This window comes from Pteronotus mesoamericanus, unplaced genomic scaffold, assembly GCF_021234165.1.
Source record: "Pteronotus mesoamericanus isolate MK-2021 breed Mesoamerican mustached bat unplaced genomic scaffold, CSHL_Meso_final contig_163, whole genome shotgun sequence".
In the NCBI taxonomy this organism is placed as follows: Eukaryota; Metazoa; Chordata; class Mammalia; order Chiroptera; family Mormoopidae; genus Pteronotus; species Pteronotus mesoamericanus.
This window is the reverse complement of record NW_026555064.1, coordinates 20,016,434-20,036,618: the sequence shown is the minus strand read 5'-3', so window position 1 is coordinate 20,036,618 and position 20,185 is coordinate 20,016,434. Positions and strand designations below refer to the sequence as shown.

Below are 20,185 nucleotides of genomic sequence, written 5' to 3'. Positions count from 1 at the left end.
GCCCGGCATCTCAAAACGAGCAAAAAGATCCGCCCAGATACAGTCCAAGCTAGGAAAGTAAATGGAATTTATTCACACAAGAACTCATTCCACATAGTCCTAAACGTGAGCTGCCTGTGTGGAAATAATCCTAGAGCGCTGTTTTCTTCCAGACTCGGTTGTGAATTTCAGGTCACTTGAGTCCCCAAAGACAGTTTGTCCTTTGGAGACTAATTGGATTTTTGTGCCCTGGCCAAGAGAACCATTTTGATGTGCACCAGAATTTTGGGTCACGCCGACTGCTTTTCCTTACTGAGAAACCAGAAGTTAAAAACACAGTTACATACAACAAACAATGCAGAAAACAGGCAGTTTGCAACGGGGCCTCAGATTTCAAACACAGTCCTCTGCGTCGAGGGGAAAGGTGTTTGCAGACAGCTTTTAACACTGCAAATAAAAACACGACGCTTCACTTAGAAATGAAAGCTGAGCTAATCTCTGAAGAAAACCATCATCTCCTACGTGCTGGCCTCTCTTCGAAAGGCAAGCACGTCCTCCACACGAAAGGAAGATGACATCGGCAGGGCGGTCAATCCCCACGGCGCCATTTGTCCCACGGGACGCTGAGCCTCGTGCTCTGTCTGCGCGGACGCGGGCGACCGCCTGCGGCTGGGTGACGCAGTGTTGTTCAAGTCTTACCTCTTCTGTCTCTAAAAGTAGAATAACAGACTCCCACCACCTCCACCCTGTGGGGTAGGCCGGGGCTAGATGCTCCAGTATACTAAGGATTTACAGGGAGGTGGGTATGACCATCCCATTTTACAGATGAAGAAACTGAGCCTCAGAAAGGTTAAGTCATTTGCTCAAGGCCACCGAGCTGGTGTGCTCAGGTGTGCAGCTCAAACCCTAGCTCAGCCGGGCCCCGAAGGCCACCTTCTGCCACACGGTGCTGCTCTGAAGCTCTTTCAGCCCACTGCCAGCAGCTCCCCCTCTGCACCCTGCCTGTGTGTGCACGCCGAGGCCTGCCCCCTCCCCAAGCTCCCCTCCCGGAGCCCCGTCCCTTGAGCCCCGGGGGCTGCCCACTTCCCTGGGGGGCAGGTGCCTCCTCTCCGCCCTCTGGTCATCACCCGGCGTATGGTGCCGGCTGTTATTGTCTTTCTTCTAGACTCTGCATCTCTGGGTTCAGAGGTTTCATTTCTTCAGTTCCACTTCCTCAGCTAGCGAAGGCCCTGCCTAGGGCGGGAGCTCAAAAGCTGTCACCGAGTTGGTGGGGAAAGGCAAGGCTGCAGCTTTGGCCCGGCTCCTTTCCCGCGGAGACTACAGTCGCTTCTCTCCTACTTCTCTAGGGCGCAAAGGGGTTGCATGGTCCACGGACATGCGAGGTTGTTCACGCAGTCCCTGTATCGCCTGGGGCACTTCAGCCGTAACACTGCAACATTTAAACCACGGACGACCTGCACGCTCAGGTCCGCTCTGCTGCGTGTGTCTGTGGGAGCTGACCCACCTCCGACGGCGAGGCAGCCTTCCCCGGCGGCTCAGCACCGCGGGCCGCTCCGAGGACGAGCCGGGCCTTGCTGGCAATCGGCAGTCAGCGTTTACAAAGGACAGGCCCTCCCACGGTACACTCGCGGGGGTTATGTCCTCCGCCTCTGGGGGTCTCCCCATTGCAGATAGGGAGCTGTGTGCACAGGCTCCTGGCTCTCCCCCAAATCACACTTCCTGCAAGTCACATGTCTCTCGCTTCGTCCTCACCCCCGGTGTGACCGCCTTTCCGTTTTTGCTGAGGTGCCCTCCTGCACGGTGGCCGTTGTTACCGCATCAGGGGAGCGACTGCACGTATAGGCAAACAAACATCACAGCGGCAACGGGGCGCACTGGGGCGGTCCGCCCGGCCGTGACCGCGCTCCGCGCTCCCGGCGGCACAGCTGTCGAGTGGGGGCCTCGCCCAGGTCCCCAAGTGCGTGCAGCAGGAAGCGTCTATCCCTCCCCCTGCGCTGCAGACCCTGAAAGGGGACGTTCAGGGCACAAGCTTCAGCCGCCAGTGCCCCAACTACAGCTCAGGGCAGAGCAGCGCAGTGTGTCTGCACTACAACCGCCAGCTAGAGAGGCCGACACAGCCACAGACACACAGCCACACAGACACAGACACACAGACACGTAGACACAGGCACACAGACACACAGACACACACAGTCATAGACACACAGACACAGACACACAGACACACAGACACACAGACACAGACACACAGACACACATAGTCATAGACACACAGACACAGTCACAGACACACAGACACACAGACACACAGGCACAGACCCAGACCCAGACGTAGACACACAGTGATGTAGATGAAGACAAAGATATACAGACACAGAGTTCAGCTCAGGGCAAGAAAAAGAGTGAAGGCCAGTGATCTGTTTAGGGATACAATTTGACTCTCCTTTGAAAGCAGAGTGGGCGGTCACATTTTTATAGCATTCATGATAATCTTGCTGATTTCTTTACACCCTTCAGAAATTTAATTCTTTCAAACAAAAATGCCCAGGTTAAAAAAAAAGCTACCAAGGAGGAGGTATAGGACAGACCAACAGGGTGCTTTGAGAGCATGTGACACTTAGGCGCATCTATAGAGAGGTTTCCACTTCTCTTCAATGACTAGAGAATGGACGGCACGTGGTTGCCGAATTTAAACCTGGCCACTTGAGATTCCCCAGATACTGGCGAGCCACACGAAGTCAGAACCGCTTCTGTATGAAAACCAAGCAGTTACTGCGGGACCAGAAGTAAAACAAAAACCACCTGGCTAAAACCAGGTCACATGTTCAACCATAAAATAAAATATTCCAAAGCCTGTTAGGAGAAAGCCAAGCAGCAGGACAATTAGATAGTAAAATATCAGTGTTACTTCGTATCATTAGAGTTTACCAAGTGCTTGTCCCAGTATCCTTTCTAGTGGTTATCACTGAAGCTTTTTGGGGACATTATTAAGAAAAATCGGGGTGACCCCAAACGCGAGCTCTGCAATACCTGACAGTCCACCTGAGAACCGAGATGGCCCCTGAGTGGCGCAGGGGCGGGGAGGCTGCGGGGGGAGACCCCGACCTGCGGGTGACCCCGCCCGGGGAAACGAGGCAGGACTCACGATCGCCCCCCACCCCGTTTAAAACGTGTGAACTGTTTATTTCTGGAATTTTCCATTTAATGTTTTTGAGCAACAGATACAATTGCTAATTGAAACCATGGAACGACTGTACCCTCACCTTGACTTTTGATTTCTTCTTTGTCTTTAGGAGGATGCCTTTCCGTGTCTAAGTGAGTTTTCCCCCTCGATTTGCCTGTTTATTACACACGTCTGGCTCTAAGGCCCTGTGATCCACGAGGGGGGCTGTCAGTCCTGCTTCTCAGAAGTGACTGAGTTTGTGTTGTATGTATGAATGTCATCAAAATCTGTGAGATTCTGATGGATATTTGTCAGGAATTTTTATTTTTAAATTACAAAACATAAAAATACATATAGGCCAATTAAATCCATTTCATTTTTATATTAATCAATTGTGATATTTCCTTATTTTCCCCCATGCTTTAACATTGTATGGACTACCATTTTGTCCATTTTTCCTTGTGTGGTTTAAAATTTTTTTTTCAAGTTTTACTTTTAGAATGAGGGGAAGGGCGGGAGAAAGAGAGGGAGAGAGATGTCAATGTGTGGTTGCCTCTCGCACGCCCCCTGCTGGGGACCTGGCTCACAAGCCAGGCCTGTGCCCTGCCTGGGGATCGAACCAGAGACCCTTTGGTTCGCAGGCCAGCACGCAATCCACTGAGCCACACTGGCCAGGACTCCTTGTGTTTGTAAGAGCTTTAGCTTTTATATGTCAAAGATATTATTTAGTTTATTAAGAGCATTTATGACAATTATACTTTGTTCTTGTGGATTTCACACTTAATCAGTGCAAAGTGACTCTTTACATTATGTTTTACCTTAAATTCCATTTTGTCTGATAGTATTGTTATCTCATTCAAATGTCACCCATTTTGCAGAAAATGTTCTTACAAGTTCCTGCACGTGGCACACACTTTATCTCTTTTGGCGGTTCAGCGGGGCTTCCGGCCCGAAGAGGGCAAGCCACTCCGCACCCCAACGCTGCGGGGAAGTTTTCCCTATTTTTCTGTTTCTCCAATCAGTGCTTGAAATGATACTATCTATATTTGGTTTTACTCAGTAGATGTTCACTTTTATAATTTTAAGTTACAATTTCCTACTTTTATTTCTTCTCCTTTTGTTCCAATTATTACCGTCTCGTTTCCTGGTGCTAATTCCAGATAAGTAGGAGTAACTGCCAACCCTCACCCTGGGAAAGTGCCGGGCGCTTTTGGCGCGGCCCCCGCGTGCGCCGCGGGGGGTGTCGCAGCGGAGTGGGGTGGCGCCTGCGCTGGCCCCCACAGCGAGTTTGTACACTGCCGAGCTGCTGGCGATCTGGCCGACGGATACAGTTTAATATGAAAAATAAAGTGAAGTAGGATCAAACTGATGCTCACGTAATTCTAGGATGTTTACTTGTGCTTTGGACTCCAACTGCCGCGCCAGGATGAGCTGAGGGGAGAGCGGTGCACTCAGAACACACTGTCATAGGACACGCGCGTCTCTCGCACTAAGCCGCCGAGCCGCCGAGCCGCGCCAGGTGTGACACTGTGCTACTTACTACCCTTTTCACTAAAAAGACGTGGAAACGTAAGTCATTTACATAAGTGGAGGTTTCCTAAACCTTTTTTTGGATGGGAATGACGGGACTAACTCCTTCAAAATATGTGCTGAAATTCGTATGAGTAATAGGTACAAGAACTTCTGTTAGATACGACGGGGGAAAGGCATATTTAGCCCAACAAATAAGAAGAACAGCTATTAAAATAAGTGAACGTTGAACGAGAAAACGACTTCCCTAACAGTGCTGGAAGCGGAGGGGTGGAAACACTCGGCCTCAGGCAGCCCACGCAGGAGACACGTGATGGGGAACAACCTTAGGGAGACATCTGATGGCACAACAGGCCCCGCGCCACCTCATGTCTGTAATTTCATCTCGCTGTCAGTAATGGAAAAAGATGAGGGGAAGGGAGGTTACAGAAAGCGCACGGGCCCATCTGTGTGTCTGCATGGAACTGTGCGGGGACCCTCTGCGAGGATTACATCATAGCCGAGGCGGGTCTGTGACATGTAAGCAAGATTATCTATAGCTGTGATGTTTTCCAGGCTGCATCTGGGGGCAGAGTCTGGTCCAGGATTCAAATGCTCCGTCTCGTTGCACTCACACAGCAGCGGGAACGATGGAAATTTCCTTCTCGTACTTGGAATCAACTTGAACCCCACCTAAACCCCCACTGGGGGAATCTTTTTTTTTCTTCCTGCTTACTTACAGGGGATTTTTCTCTGCAAAAACAGCTTTTGCTTACTTCAGGCTCTGTTCTCAAGTAGAGTGGCACAGAATGTATGCCAAGAGAGGCCTGATTGCTTCGACTGGCATTTTTCCCATTTTTTTGCTCATTTGTCTGAGACAGTGATAGGATCACAGACTGTGAATTTTGAACGGATCTGAAAGGCTGCGTCGTTCAACTGCACAGAGGTGAGTAACGTGCCTCTAATCTCCCAGTCACTCCAGGAGAGCGGAGGCTGTGGGTCCTGCCGGCACCCCGGGCTCCGCGCACCCCCTGGCTCGCTCTCTCCTACCACCTGCGGGGCGTGGTGGACGCTCATGGGTGACCCCCCGGCCCCGCCCCGCTCCCCGGTGTGTACAAAGAGATGCCGCTGAGCAAAACTGAAGATGGAACTTGATGTGGCAGGTTGCCACGAGGTCCTCCTTCTTATGAAAACTCACTCGTGAATAAGGCACCTTCTGGAATCTCACATTTTCAGAGGTCAAAGAGCTGTAAGAAGGCTTTATACTTATGTCAAAAAGCATAATATGAAAAATACACTTTTCACTTTGAACTTCCTGGGAGATAAAACCTGAGAACAACGTTGATTTGGCATCACATTGCACACCGCCACTGCAGCGATGGCCTCGCCTGGTGCACGCTGACACACGTCTCTGCATGTGCCCACACGAGGGACAGAGGTCGCGACTTCCGGACAGAACCTGGACAGGCACTCTCCGTCTTCTTTTCTCCCTGCTCTTGCGACGCGCCCCCCTCCCGCCCTCCCCTTCTTGGCCTGTGCTCTCCTTCAAGGAAACGACAGTCAAGCAGAGGCCTGGGAACGCCTCAGGCTTTCAGGGCAAGCCTTCATCTCTCCGCCGAGCTCCCGAGGGCTTCCCTCCAAGCTTAGCCTTTAGAAGGTCCTCCTGCCTCCTTTAGTGTCAAGCGCTTGGGAGAAAGGTAACAGTCCGAACTCTGTTCATAGTCGCCCTGCATTTTCTGTCCTCCGGTGAACAGAACCTGCAACGCCAGGAAACTCTGTCAGTAACAGGGGACGTCGCGGCATTTCTGCGAGGACATGCCCTTCCGCCACTCCCGCCAGGAAGGCTTCTCTGCAAGCTCGGCGCACACGGAGCGACGACCTGACCCGCGGGCGGGGCCTGTGCCCCTTCACTGCTCTACCCCAAGTGCCGACGGCGGCGGGAGAGCGTTCGCTGAGTGTTTTCGATGAACAGATGACCACAACCTAGAGTCTAAACCGCACGTTCAGGAGAGAGGAATCAGAATCCAAGGAGTGAGGCTCTAAAGGGATACACACCGTCGGCCTGATGTTCCTCGGTCTGCCGACGTTCCACGCTTCATTCGTAGACAGAAATGCCATAAAATAGGATTATAACAGTTACAAGTCATCATACGATATGTAACAAATGCCTGGGGTTACTTCAAAATTCTTCTGTCAATTTGACTTTTATTTTTTACACATTTTAGTCTTTAAATTTGCACTTGAAAGACAAGTTTCCAGGAATTTTTTTTTTTTTCTTTTTTTGGTAAGGGCAGCGTGCAGGTTAATGAAAGGCTTACCTATCACTTTATTCTTCTTTCCATTCTTTATAGGCGTACAAAGCAGACTTCTGATGCTCTGCTGGTTCACGTTCCCCGTGTTTTCATTCTAAACAAAACCAAGAACACCAAGGGAAAATTATGAGAAGGCCGATTTGCCCGTGAGATGCCATTATGTAAACTACACTGGACGCCTGGACCCGCTCATGTAGCCATCTCCTGTTAGCGGGAGCGATGGAGTGCAGAAATGTGCCCATCACAATAAAGTTCACATAAGTGCAGTAGAAAGCAATTAGTCTTTCCATTATTGAAAATAATAAATGCAGCCCGGATTTCTTCCTTTTCCATTGTAAATGGTCCCTGTGCTGCACAGGACTAGGACACGCTCCACCTGTAGGAGGCATCTCGGGTGCCACAGCCGGAGGGGTGGCACCCAGGAGCGCCACCCCTGGACACGGCGGTTCCCCACTGCCCCCCTCCCCGGGGATGGACCGCCACTGCTTCTAACGCCCACCCTGCCGATCTCTGAGAGGCCTCCTAGGCACGAAGCAACAACAGCAAGACAGCGGCCTCAACGGGCGATGCCTTCCTGAAATGAAGTGAGGGAAAATGCCAGAATTCAAGGTTTTCGAGGCAGATGAACTGGCTTCTGCAGCTCTGCTGCCAAGTGAAACGGGCTTCATTTGCACGGAGCTACCTCGTGGGGAGCTCTCCAGCGGTGGGACTTCAGGCCGCGTGGAACTTGATTTTTGAGTATAAACACAAGGACTCTAGCACTCCTCTCTAGAGAACATCATTGACATTGAGTGGCAAATAGAGAAATTGTCTCAAAATGAGTGTGTGAAGATTCGTTAGTGCATGTTGAAAAAACGAACAAAAATACTCAGAAAAATACTCAGGGAGGGCTGGCCAACTCCGACAGATGCTAAGAGCTACGATGCCCCTTCATCGGGCGAGGGGCAGCCAGGACCCCTCCTGGGCTGTCCCTGCCGGCCAGCCCTCCAGCTGCAGCGCCAGTGCTCGCCCCAGTCGGAGGCGAGAGCCGACTTCCAGCCCCAGGCCCAGGCCCGGGTCACTTACTGTCCAGGGGAACCGCCTGTCCTTGCTGACGTCGGCGACGTTCAGCACCTCCATGGTGTTCTTGACGTACTGGGCGTACATGTAATTGATCCTGTTTGCGTCCCGCTCCCTGCGGAAGTAACGCGCGTGAGACCTCTGTGGGCAGAACGGCGTCAAAGCGCATTGTTCTAAGAGAGACACCCCCATGTTAAGTTACAGGGCAAAGCATGTGCCTCACTTGGAAAAGGCAGCTTTAGATGTATTTGATGATTTACAACTTCGGCCGTTCCTATAACTGAATTGTTTTGAAAAGACAAAGACCCGCAACTTTTCATCTCCTTTATGACAAGGTTTCAAATGTCATAACTAATTGAATCGCCATGGTCATCGGCACATTGAATTTTGGGCCGTTTAACGTAAAATCCCTATGAATCTCCTCCTGTGACTTACTCCTCGTCAGAGTCTGGAATGACGAAGGCCTGGCCTGTGTGCTCCCTCCGTCGCTCACTGTGGGTCTCACCTTCTCAACCCTCTTTTCCACACTTCAAAACAAGGAACAAGGCAGCCATGCCTAAGCGAACCTTACTAAGCAAGCTCTCCTCGTTTCTTTTTTCTTTGAGATCTTGTGGTACTTTTTAAATTAAAAATTTATCTTCTTCAAATATTCCTCTTGAACTTAGAATATTTTTCCCTGTTTTCTCCCACTTTTTTGCTTAACGGGCTCAACACAAAGAGTAAGATGCTGTCAGAGGGTATGTAAGTGCAGGGCCGGTGCTGGGGGTGGGAAAACAAGACAAAACGTGCTTCTTCCCCAGGAAACCGCCTATGCCTCTGGACGAGGGGGGCGAATTTGGCAAAGAGGGTCAGGGTGCGGACTTGCATTGCAATGGAGTGATACGCCCATCTTAACCGTAAAATAACTGGGGAATAGGGAAATCTAATAGTGGCAGACACTTCAAAATAAAATACAAGCCTCCGAAAAAATGTCCACGTGTTCCAAGTGCGCCAAGTCCCGACACTTTCCCTGTCCCCCACCGCGTCCTGGACAGAGGCGCCCGCGCACCCGCGACTCCACACAGACGCCTGACATCAGGCCTCCTTCCCGGCCAAGGCCTTTCAGTCCTTCCTTCCTTTTCTCTGCACTTTAGCGTCATTGTAACTCCCTCAGCTTGGGTACCAACCATGCGCCTGGTGTCCTGTGTAAGGGACGAAGAGCAGACAGTCAGACCCAAGCGCCTCCCGGGCTTCCATGTGACGCTCAGACTGGGTGGAATCCCGAGAAAAGCTCACGAGACCAGTGCAGGATCTGGATACATAAAACGGATTTTAAAACTGCAAATATTCCAGATATAGCAAAGCTCTCGGGAAAGAAAAATAGGCTTTGGTAAAGACAAGAAAAGTGCAGGGGAAGGGGAAGACTCCCCGGTCCCAAGCTTTTAAAGAATGGTCCTTCTACTATTAATGACTTTTGTTATTCCTGTCCTCATCATGTTAACAGAGGGTGCTGGCTGAAGCCCAAAACAGTTAAGAAGCAACTTGCCACAGAGGATGAAATCAGACTTCGAGGCCTGGGTATAGAGACGGAGAAATACTAAAAGTACTTTTAAATCAACAGAAGCCGAATTCTCTTTTTTTAAATCCTTACCCGAGGATATGTTTACCGATTTTAGAGAGAGGAAAGGGAGGGGGAGAAGGCGGGAGGGAGGGAGAGAGAGAGACATCGATGTGGGAGAAACATCGACCAGGTGCCTCCTGTGCACAGGGACCGCGGACGGGCCTGTGGCCTTTCGGTGTGCAGGACAGCGCTCCAGCTAACTGAGCCACCCGGCCGGGTCCGCTCTCTTCCGAATTCCCTGACGCTTTCCGCGTTCCGCACGGCTACCTTAGTGAGGCGCGAGCCTGCCACGGAGTGAGTCGTGGGACGCCATTTTCTCTCCCACTCAAGGACAGATGCCGAGCAACTCTCAGTCCCTGCGCTCAGCTGACACAGACTGAGCGCCGGCTGCCTGAGAGGGACCCTTGGCAACAGGGGGGGCACCAGCGGGGGCGGGTCAGCGCCGCCCGGGAGCTGAGGGTCCGGGCGAGGGCTGTGGCGCAGGATCAGCGCGCCGGCCGGCTGCGCACACGGCCCTGTCCAGGGCCCAGGCGCCCCTCCGTCACCTGCTCCCTGCCTGGACCCCTGGCTGCAGATCGCGGGGCTCAGTCGCCCCGTGGCTGGGGGCCGCCCCGGGAGTCCCAATCAACAGGATAAGAGAGGAAGTGTGACAGCTTCTCAAGTCCTCTGCGGAGAGGCAGCCGCTGCGCGTTTCTGCCTCCACACCACCCTCGGAAACACGGGCCTCCGCGGAGGTGTGTCCCCAAGGCAAGGGACCGGCGCCCTGGGCGTGCAGGGAGAACCCCAGGGGCCGGGCCGAGGCCGCGCGTGTGCAGCTCCGGGTTGGGGGGGGGCGGGCGGCCTGCCTGGGCCCCGCCAGGGCAGAGCCACGGCCCGTGCTCTCGCTTAGGCTCCTTCCGCGTCGGGCTTTGGGAGTCAGAGCCAGGCCCGGCCCTGACGCAAGCACCTGCTGAGGACGCCACGCCACGCCACGCGTGGGGAGGAGCAGGACAGCTCACACCTGCACGGAGCGGGTGGGAGAGGTGGTGCTGGAGACACGCGTGGAAGGCTGGGTAAGAGTTAAGGACGTGACCAGAGACATCAGGAATGAAGGGAGGGGTGCTGTTCCAGGCGGGGGTGGGGGTGGGGGGAAAACAGCATGAAACACGCTGCTGAAATAGAGTTTTCTGTGCATTTGAAAACACTAAATAATCCCAGGCTGATGGGAACACGCCCTCGCAAATGTCTTGCGTATTTACTCCGGTCCTGGCACCTGCTTCTTGGAGGACCCGGCCTACCTCAGCCGCCCGCCGCTCTTTTGCACAGCCGGCATCTGCGGTGTCAGTGGGCTGTGCGTGAGGACACCCTGCGGGGGACACTTAGGGACACGCAGCTGGGAAGCGCCGAGAAAGTCCTGCGCGTCAGACCTAACGCGGGTCACCGCAGCGGCGAGAGCCAAAGACAGAAAACGCACCAGAGAGACATGGAAGGACCGGCTAAGACAGGTGCTAACCATGGGCCGGGCGTGTCCTGACTGTTACGTGCATTCCCCGTTCAGGGCTAACTACTATCCCGCTTTCTGTAAGAGGTGTCCCCCTCTGACTGATGAGGACACCGAGGCTGCCAGAGGCTAAATGGTTTACACGGAGCCTCGAGCTGGTAGGCGGTCGGGCTCAGACGCAGTCGGACTGATTTCAGAGTCTCTCCTCTTCTACTCCGGAGCCGCCGTGTTTCAGGTAGTGAAAACCTTTTCACTGCTTTTTAAAGGAGTAGCTGTCACTGAATTTAACTAAGATTACGGTTTCTTATATAATAATCCTTAACAAGTATATATAGTTCAAGGAAGCAAGTTTAAGGGATTAACCTTGTGTATTTGTCATTTTATGATAAAAATGTGGATTTATAAATTAACGTAAAATTAACTAATAAAGAATTACAGCACTAAAATAACTTTCTTAAAATTAGAAGCCCATGCAAACTACATAACACCGTGCTCATTTTCCTTTCTAATCAGGCAGGTCTCCCACTTGAGCCGCAGATATTAACCCTCGCACCGCCAGGCCGGGGCTTCCGGCCTGGATTCTGGGCGGCCCCTACCTGCCCCGGTGGCCGCGCCTCTCCCCTGTGGTGATCCGGTGCCAACGATAATGCACCATGGGCGCCCGCGCAGTTTTTAGTTTTGTGCTTACCATTCCCACACCGTCTTCAATATAACGTAATTTATAAAAGATAAGTGGGTTGGTTGGAAAAATACCAAAGGAACCAAATTTTTTAAATGACACATAACTGCCTAAGAAGAATGGTTTGCTCCCCGCTAACATGTGCTTCTCACAGAAGGGCGTTTGCACTGACATAGTGTTTATGAGGAGAATCGGAGAGGCCCGAACGCCACCCATCAGCCACTCCAGAGCGACGGAAAGGCCGCCGGGGCTGTGTGGGGAGCCGCTCCGGCCTTCGCAAAATGCAGGCGTTACTTAAACGCCGTTCTACTTCAGAGTTTTTCCAAAACTCAGCTTCATCTCTGATCGTTATTTAAAAAAACATGTTCACACCACTAAGAGGCCTTCAATTGCATCATTAGAATAACAGCTAAGTTGAAAATGTTCAGTGGACAAAAGGCATTTGTGTTGAATAATTTTCAGTACTGTAAAATAAGTTAATGACTCAGTTAAAATGATCCGTGCAAATCAGTCACATTCACCTAGTTATCTTTTGTAAAAAAGATCTTTATACTAAGGCAGCTTTGAAATGATTAAACACATAAGTGAAAAGGTACCTGTTTTGCTTACGGGAAGAGAACATGGTATTCACCAGAAACAAATCAATATCTAGTAAAAGTTTAAATATATAGTAAAACATTGCTTTTTAAAAAAAAAAAATGCATGTTGACCAGTAGGTGTCACTATTACACCAACTCACTGCCTCCTTCCACCCTCACCACCTGGCGGGAGAGGACCTGGCTGAAGTAATAATGAAAGTCAAAATGCAAATACATGAAATACAGTTACGCAGACATGCTGCTGCACAAACATGCCAAGGCAAATGTTGGTAATTCATAATTTTATACATTTAATATGCATTATCATGCCAATTTCCTAGATACATGTAAATTCATAAATATACACGTATGTTTATATTTGTATGTATATAGAAATTCATTATTTATGCAAGCTGAAAAGTAAAATAGCCAAATATTTACATGTCTTACCTAGAAGCTTTCTAAAATGTTCTTTATAAAAAGCAACAGCAGTATCATAGCATTATAAAATCAAAATAATACAGATTAGCCCCTGTCCTGGGAAGAAGGACCTCCGTAACTGACCTCGGCAGTCTAGCCAGAAGCCAGCCCTGCACAGGAGAGAAACACACTCAGCAGGACGTGGGCACGTTGCCACACGTCCACGGAGGACTCGATACAAACTAAACAGTGTCCAGGAAGCAAGAAAACACAGAGACTCCGAGAAGGGAGCAAACGTCAGTCGAGACCAACAATGCCGAGAGGGAAATCAGGGTCAGCCATTCAGTTATGACTCTGTGAACCAGAAACTCCAGGGCAGCGGAGCCTCTGGGTAGAGACACCTGGTTCATCTACCTGCGCATCCGCCCCTGGCCCAGGTCGGCCGCCAAGGTCCACGGTCCCGGGAATCCCCGTGCGCCCCAAGTTACATCCTGCCCCTCAGCTAAGTCCCAGCGTTCTTTTAATAGGAGGACAGGCCTTTCATTGTCACATGTTGTTAAAATGACAGTCTAGAAATAATGAGTTTTGATTTGAATATAACCCCTTAACAAACTACCGGCTTTAAGTTGCTGTGGAATAGTTTCTCTGTCTTGATGGGGGAAGACCTAGGAAGATGAGGGAGGGGCGAGCAGACGAGAGGGAAGAAGAAAGAAGAGGGAGATTCGAGGGCAGGGGGCAGCGCCTGCCGACCCACGTGACCGGGGTCGGTTGTGCGAGGCTCGGCGTGAAACCAGGCTGCACCCTCAAATGTGCGGTCCTGCAATCTGCTTTATGTGACCTGCAGAGGTGACGTGTGCTTCGTTCTGTCTCCAGTTTTTCATTACAAGCATCTTCTTCCAATTTTGTATGATAAATGTTTTGAAATATACCAAAAAGTTGAAAGTACGATGGATATCCTACTCCTTGCTTCAACAAATTTTTATTAATAATATTCATATGTTGTCACATCTATATATGGCTTCATCCATATATGGCTGTTTTATAGTAAATTTAGGTATACTTCCTTATTTATCGTTGGCCAAACTGTTTTAAAGTGTGGAAAAGCGTAGCCTTTAGCTTCTGTATCTTAAATAAAACGGGTCGTGCAACAACTATTCAGCCAGTGTTGTATCCCCGTGAGTCAGACAGAGGTTGCCATTTTACCTTGTTACAGTATCTGATGGTTTTTCCAATTCCTCACACTCCATGTGAAACACACTAGAGAAGGAATCCTGAAAAGAGAGTAACAACAGCACTGAGAGGTTGTCTGACAAGGTGACAACCACCACCTACTCACAGACATGCGTGTCCAAGGGACGACCCGCATGTTGACGGCTGTGATTTTTTTTTTTACTTACTTTCCGAGAAAACTGGACCAAGCACTCACTTCATGACCTCATGCTAGTAAAGCTATGCTCCTGTCGCTTCTGGTCTTCGCTTGCAAGAATGCTTGCTTGAGTATTTTTTTTTTCCAACTATGTGTTAATAAATACATTAGCTTCAACATTTCCTTATATTTATTCAAAATCCTCCAGGTCTTGCTTTTATGCATACATTGCATGCATTGCATACACATAATCAATGCATACATTGATTGCTGCTGTTAGATCCTGGGTAAAGAGTGTCTTTTTGAAAAGACACATCATCCAGAAATATTTTATGAGATCATTACAATAATCGTGAAGATTTAGTAACACAGAAAAATACTTTTGAAGTTACATTAAAAAGTAGAGGGCATATTTGCAACCAGGCTATACGTACACCTGCATAAAGAATTGGAGGAAACAGAGGAATAAATCAATGATATTAGTTTAAGAGCAGAGTACATTTTTTTTTCTTGCTGACATTTTGATTTTGGCTCACATTGTTGAAATACTTTTAATCAACAAATAATTGCAATAGAAACCAAATCAATTCCTGTTCTAAGCCCAACCACGGAAGCTGTTAAAGGTGGGCTTGGCCTCAAAGCGCCACTGAGGCAGGCCAGGTGCGGCCAGGACCGGCGTTAACCAGAGAAGCAGGGGCTGAATCCAATTAATGTGACATTTAAGTTGTCTGAAAAAGGAGGGCCACACGTGTAACTTTCAAACATTAAATGCTAAAGAGCAGGTCCCGGGGCAAACATGGTCAGTTGACATTCTGCATTAATGAGTTCTAACCTGAACTGTAAAAGGACAGCTACGGCCTTGTCATTATCTCTGTGGCAAACACTTTATAACCGAGTGGAAAGAGGAAGCAGGTCCTGGGGGGACGCGATTATCTTACAGCCTGGTGACAGCCTCGCTGATACCACGTCACTGAGAGGGGCACACTCACACAATGACTCAGACATCGCTGGGCCATGCAGCACGGTCTTACTACCTCACAATTAAAATTTTTCAGTATAATTTAAGTATTAAGTATCTTTTATTCTACTTCCCCCCAAAAACATCAACTCTGATATCATATATGTATTGTAGCTGACTGATACAAGGTGGGGGGGTCCCCATTCTCTTTCCCATTGACCCACCAACAAGGAGCCAATTCCCAGGGTCTAAAGGAAAAAGAAAACGCACAACTGCTTCAGAAATGCTCCAGAAGCAGCAGTGCGAAGGTTGAGAAGGGAAATAAGTGGCGTGAGGGAAGCGGCCTTCGGCCGGGCCCACTCCGACCGCAGCCTCGCCGGCCCGTCTACAAGCAACAGCCCCGAGGGAGAGCGGCCTCCCGCGCAGCTGTTTCTCCTTGTTCCGGGTCAGCAGTGGGGGGTGTCCAGCGAGGCCGCTGTAGCGGTTTCCATGGCTGGGAAAGGGCTGGGCACTTACAGGCAGCTTGAAAAACGCTGCCCCTCGGGGGCCCTGACTCTGGTTTTTAAACAACTTCCAGTAAAAGAAAATTGTATACCCCATGATTCAGAATGGGGGTCAGCCCGTCCCTCCCAGCTAGGACACCGCCGTCCCAGACCACGGAGAGTCTGCCCTGTCCTAACAACGCGACCCTCCATCAAGGCTGCGGAGCGCGGACCACAGCCGCCTGGGACACGCCCGTGGTGCCCGCTCGGAGGGCCCCCGGAGGGCACCCGCACCGCCACCGCTGCCGCCTTCCACCCGGACAGCTCACTGTCTGTCACCGGCGTTCCGCGAACCACCGCGGGGGCCTGAGAGCGGGTTCGGAGGCTCACATGGGGTTTAAAAGCAGCGTTCCAAGGAGCATAAGTGTCTGTCTTTCTAAACATAAAAGGTCACACTCTCTACTCACGGAGCAATCTTCATCCACTATGAAAATGGTGCATTTCTGCACCTGCATGAACGAGATAATCGTGGCAGCGATCTTCTTCAGAATTACTTCCAGCGACTGCTGTTCTTCAAAAATTAAGCTGGCAAGGTCAAGCAGCACCTGGCCAAAGGAAAAAAAGAATAAAAAAAGAAAAGAACAAAAAGAAGAAGAAGAAGAAAAATTCAAGAGTTTATTATTTAGTAATTACTTGTGATCATTAAAGTAATATAATGATCTATACAGGCTATACATTGTTTATATACATTTAATCTAACGAGCTATAACAACTTTTGCATTTTGATATTAAGCGTGTAAGTCTCTGCTTACTAATGACACTTCCCCATCAGTTGCTGTTACAGTTAATACAGTGGTTCAGTCACGGACTCTGAACGCTGAGTTCTCGGATTGTAACCCTGACTTCCCTTCCTGCCAGCTTTGTGACCTAGGGCCAGTTTCTTAAAAATGAGGCTCACAGTGGTACTGAAATCATAGGAACATTGTAAGAACTAAATAACGTAACATCCATAAGGCCCTTTGAACTGTATCTGATACATAAGACACACTGTTAATAAAGAGTAAATGTTTATTAACATTTATCAACATTTTCACAGAACACAGTAAATATTGTCCAAAGTAAACAAGCTTCTAAGAGTTCTTTTTGTAATTTTGTCAGTAATTTCTCTTTCCTTTGAATTCCACAGGATTTCTTCTAATGTCAGAAGAATCTGTGTGATGAGGGGTAGAAAGGTACTGAATATCACAGAAAATTGACGGGAGTTGATGCTGTCCTAGCTGAGGTCTGAAAGACGAGTACGCATCATTGAGGCGAAGCGGGGAAGGGGGATATTTCAGTCAGAAAGAACTGAATGGAGAGAAAGTAGCACACTGCAAACTTTGATCAAGTTCCCCGTGGAACAGAGTGCAGAGAGGAGAGCCGGGAGATGAAGCTGGTGCGTGACGCGGAGGAAGGACTCCAAGCCTTACAGGTCCCTTGAAGCAGTTTGGATGGTGATGGGTTACAGGAAGAAAGTGACAAGATCACAGCTGTGCTCGTGAAAATGGGGACCAGACGGATGGATGACGAGACGGGGCGTGGGGCCAGCTAGGGAGGTGGTGCAGCCGAAGGCAACGGAAGGCCCGATATCTTATTAACACAAGTTCAAAAAAGAAAAACAAAGGGCAGGGCAGAAGAATTGTCAAAGAAATAATGAAAAAGAATCACATAAGACTGAAGGGCATAAGTCTCCAGTCTGAAAAGGATGACTGGTATCAGCATAATGAATTTTTAAAAAAGTCATGTTGTGAAATTAAGTTACCAGAGCAAAGATAAAGAAAAAAATCCAAAAAGCTTACAGGCGAAAAACAAAACAAAACAAACAAACAAAAAAACCTACAAAGAGTTAAGAATCAGAACAACATGAACACGAGTTAGAACACAAAGTACTACCTTTAAAATCTGAGAAACTGATTTTTTTCTGTTTGAGAATTTTATACCCAGCCAAACTGGCAGGATGGTACAACAGACATTTTCATACATGCGTGGACTCAGAAAGCTTGCCTCACCATGGCCCTTCCTCAAGGAGTTCACTGAGAATGTGCTGCAACCAAAGAAGGCAGTGAACTGAGAGAGGAGTTAGGGATCCAGTGGACAGCAGAGGAGGCATCCTAAGAAAGCAGCAAGGGACGTTCTATGCTGACACCTGTGAAGCAGCCATGGGCGAAGTAGTTTGCCTTGGAAGAGGAAAGATGGAGAAGGAGAACATTGATTTGGAGATCTCTAAGGTAAAGAACTCAACAGAATGCCTGAATAGTGGAGAGTCTTGGGGGATGGGTGGGAGGCAGGTAGCAACAGCTGAGATTACACCAGAGCAAATAGTTCGAGGAAAAAAGAATGGAATTCAGAAGCATCCAGGAAAACTAACATGAACAACATTTACACAGTCACAGTACCTATAAACACCTCATTTGAAATTGCAATGTTAGAATTAACCTAGACAAAAGGTAAGAAAAGTTAACCTTGGTTGTAGACAACATGATGGGAAAGCAGAAGTAAGGAGCGGTGAGTAGGAGGAGAGATGAGGGGTGCTGTGGCCCTCGTCTTACGGAGCATGGAATCAAGAGATGATGTCGCGAGCTGACAGAGCGGGACCTGAAAGCCTACTTAGTGTTACAAAGACAACCCATTCGGTAGCTCGAAACAGTCACATAATGATACTGGGGGGGCCAAGAGTCCTGCAAGCAAAGGGCGGCGTAAGCCAAGTAAACCTGCACCAGCTAGTGGGCAAATCCTGTTGGACAGTGATAAATACGGACGATAGGAAATGATATTAGAAGAAACAACTCAAGTATTTAGAAATTAAATCTGTACTATTTGGATTTTCAGTCATACACAAATACTGGATAAAAATCACACACATACATTGGGTAAACATTTAACAGAATTTTGAAAAGAATTCCCGGGCTCTCTCCGTGTCAGACTTGCCTGATTTCTCTTGTTCTCCAGCAGTGAAGTCTCGTAGAGCTGGGCGTTGTGGAGAACAATGCCACAAAAGGCCAAGTAAGCGGCAAAGTCCTAGAAAACAGGAAGGCCACACCAGATAAGAAGGACCTGTAAAACTGTCTTGTTACGTCACCTGAGACAGAGAAGGCATCCAAAATCAGTGCGAGTTGAAATAAGTATTAGGAAGCCCAAAGTGCAGATGTGTCTTCTGCACAGAAGGAGGACCTGAGGCAGGGCAGGTGCGAGCTCAGTGCTGCCCCCTTCCGGCCCCCACCATGGATGACAGGTGTCACGACGGTCTCCTGCGTTACACGTTCCGCGCAGATGCCCAAGGAGAATGGAGTGGGCTGCGGGCACAAGCCTCTTTACACCTTTTGAAACTGAACTCCTCTCTATGGAAAATTCAGTGTGGTCTCTGACTGACAGTAAACTTGGATCCCTGCTGAGAAGCTATAAATAGCTTATAACTTATTACTGGGGCAAATAAAGCTCACATGCTTCTTAAAAGAAGACTGGCAATAACAGTGCCATATAAAGTTGCAGATATCAGCTGAATTATGTTCCTTTTAACAGGTATCTGTCATTCTCTTTATACTGTACTAAGGCGATATGCTCACGATGATGATACTTTTTCACTAAAATAAGTCTTTACATGACATACGCCAATCCACAGTCATGGATTTATTCTGCCAAGAGATTCTGCAGTCCCGGGACGCAAATCTTTCAGGAGGGGTTTACGCTAATGGACTATAAACAGATGAGGGGACAGAAAGCCGACTGAGAGCCGTGCCCCCCACCAAGTGTTCGCAGGTGTCACTACCAGGCCAGGAGAGCGGACGTCTGTTCCGCCGGTGTTAGAGGCGCCCGCTGTGCCCTGCGGCAATCCGGAGCTGGCCGGGAGGGCGGCAGAGCCAGGCGCCTCCCGGAGCCGGCCGCACCCCTCCGCCGCCGGCTGTGGGCAAAGCCTATAAGACATTCTGAAACTGGTTTCGCCAGGAAGGCAGTTCCAATTTTTAGCTGACCTGGAGCGCTACACCTGGAGCTCTGTTCTCGGGGGTTTTACTCGAGGTTGAATTTCTTAAGAGCAGAGATGAAGGGTAAGTGAATTAAAAGTCGCCCTTTGCCCGGCCCCACGGTGCAGGCACGCACACGCCCCATGGGGAGACCTGGCCGCACGGAGCTGAGGGAGCGGGGTGGGGAGGGGCAGGTCACCCGCTGCCGACTGAATACGTGGCACAGGTTGCCCTCAGTCAGGCCCCACGGTGTCAGCGGTAGCAAAGGCGGCTGCGACCATTTCGAACCGCTGTAAACCACACTACTTTTGTGATCAACGAGTTCAGCAAAAGCCGACCCTGGAGGTCTGCACACTCTGCAGAGAGAGCACCTTCCAGGACAAGCGTCACACCAGACACAAGTTTTAGTACCTTTTCATCTTTTTCAGTGAATGTCCCACCGTTTCCCGATTTCTTGTTGATGGCCTGGGCTACACCGACCACCTGGTGCAAGGAGAGAAAAGTGGTTATTTTGTGGACCAAAAGCATTGGTATAAATTCACCAAAATGTGTTTACGGAAGTTCTGCACGGCTTTCAAATAGCAATAGGCTACAAAACCGGA

General features: G+C 49.4%; 1 protein-coding gene across 2 annotated transcripts in view; it reads right to left on the bottom strand.

Annotated features, from left to right (window-relative positions):
• Window positions 1-20,185, bottom strand: part of PDE5A (phosphodiesterase 5A) — an 88,846-nt gene that overhangs the window by 33,468 nt on the left and 35,193 nt on the right. For both annotated transcript variants that reach the window (XM_054563567.1, XM_054563575.1), the window contains exons 4-9: window positions 19,995-20,066; window positions 18,553-18,642; window positions 16,053-16,190; window positions 13,983-14,050; window positions 8,029-8,137; window positions 6,970-7,057 (exon numbers count right to left, since the gene is read on the bottom strand). In XM_054563567.1, coding sequence (XP_054419542.1) covers window positions 6,970-7,057; window positions 8,029-8,137; window positions 13,983-14,050; window positions 16,053-16,190; window positions 18,553-18,642; window positions 19,995-20,066 — 565 coding nt within the window. The remainder of the gene's footprint in view (window positions 1-6,969; window positions 7,058-8,028; window positions 8,138-13,982; window positions 14,051-16,052; window positions 16,191-18,552; window positions 18,643-19,994; window positions 20,067-20,185) is intronic.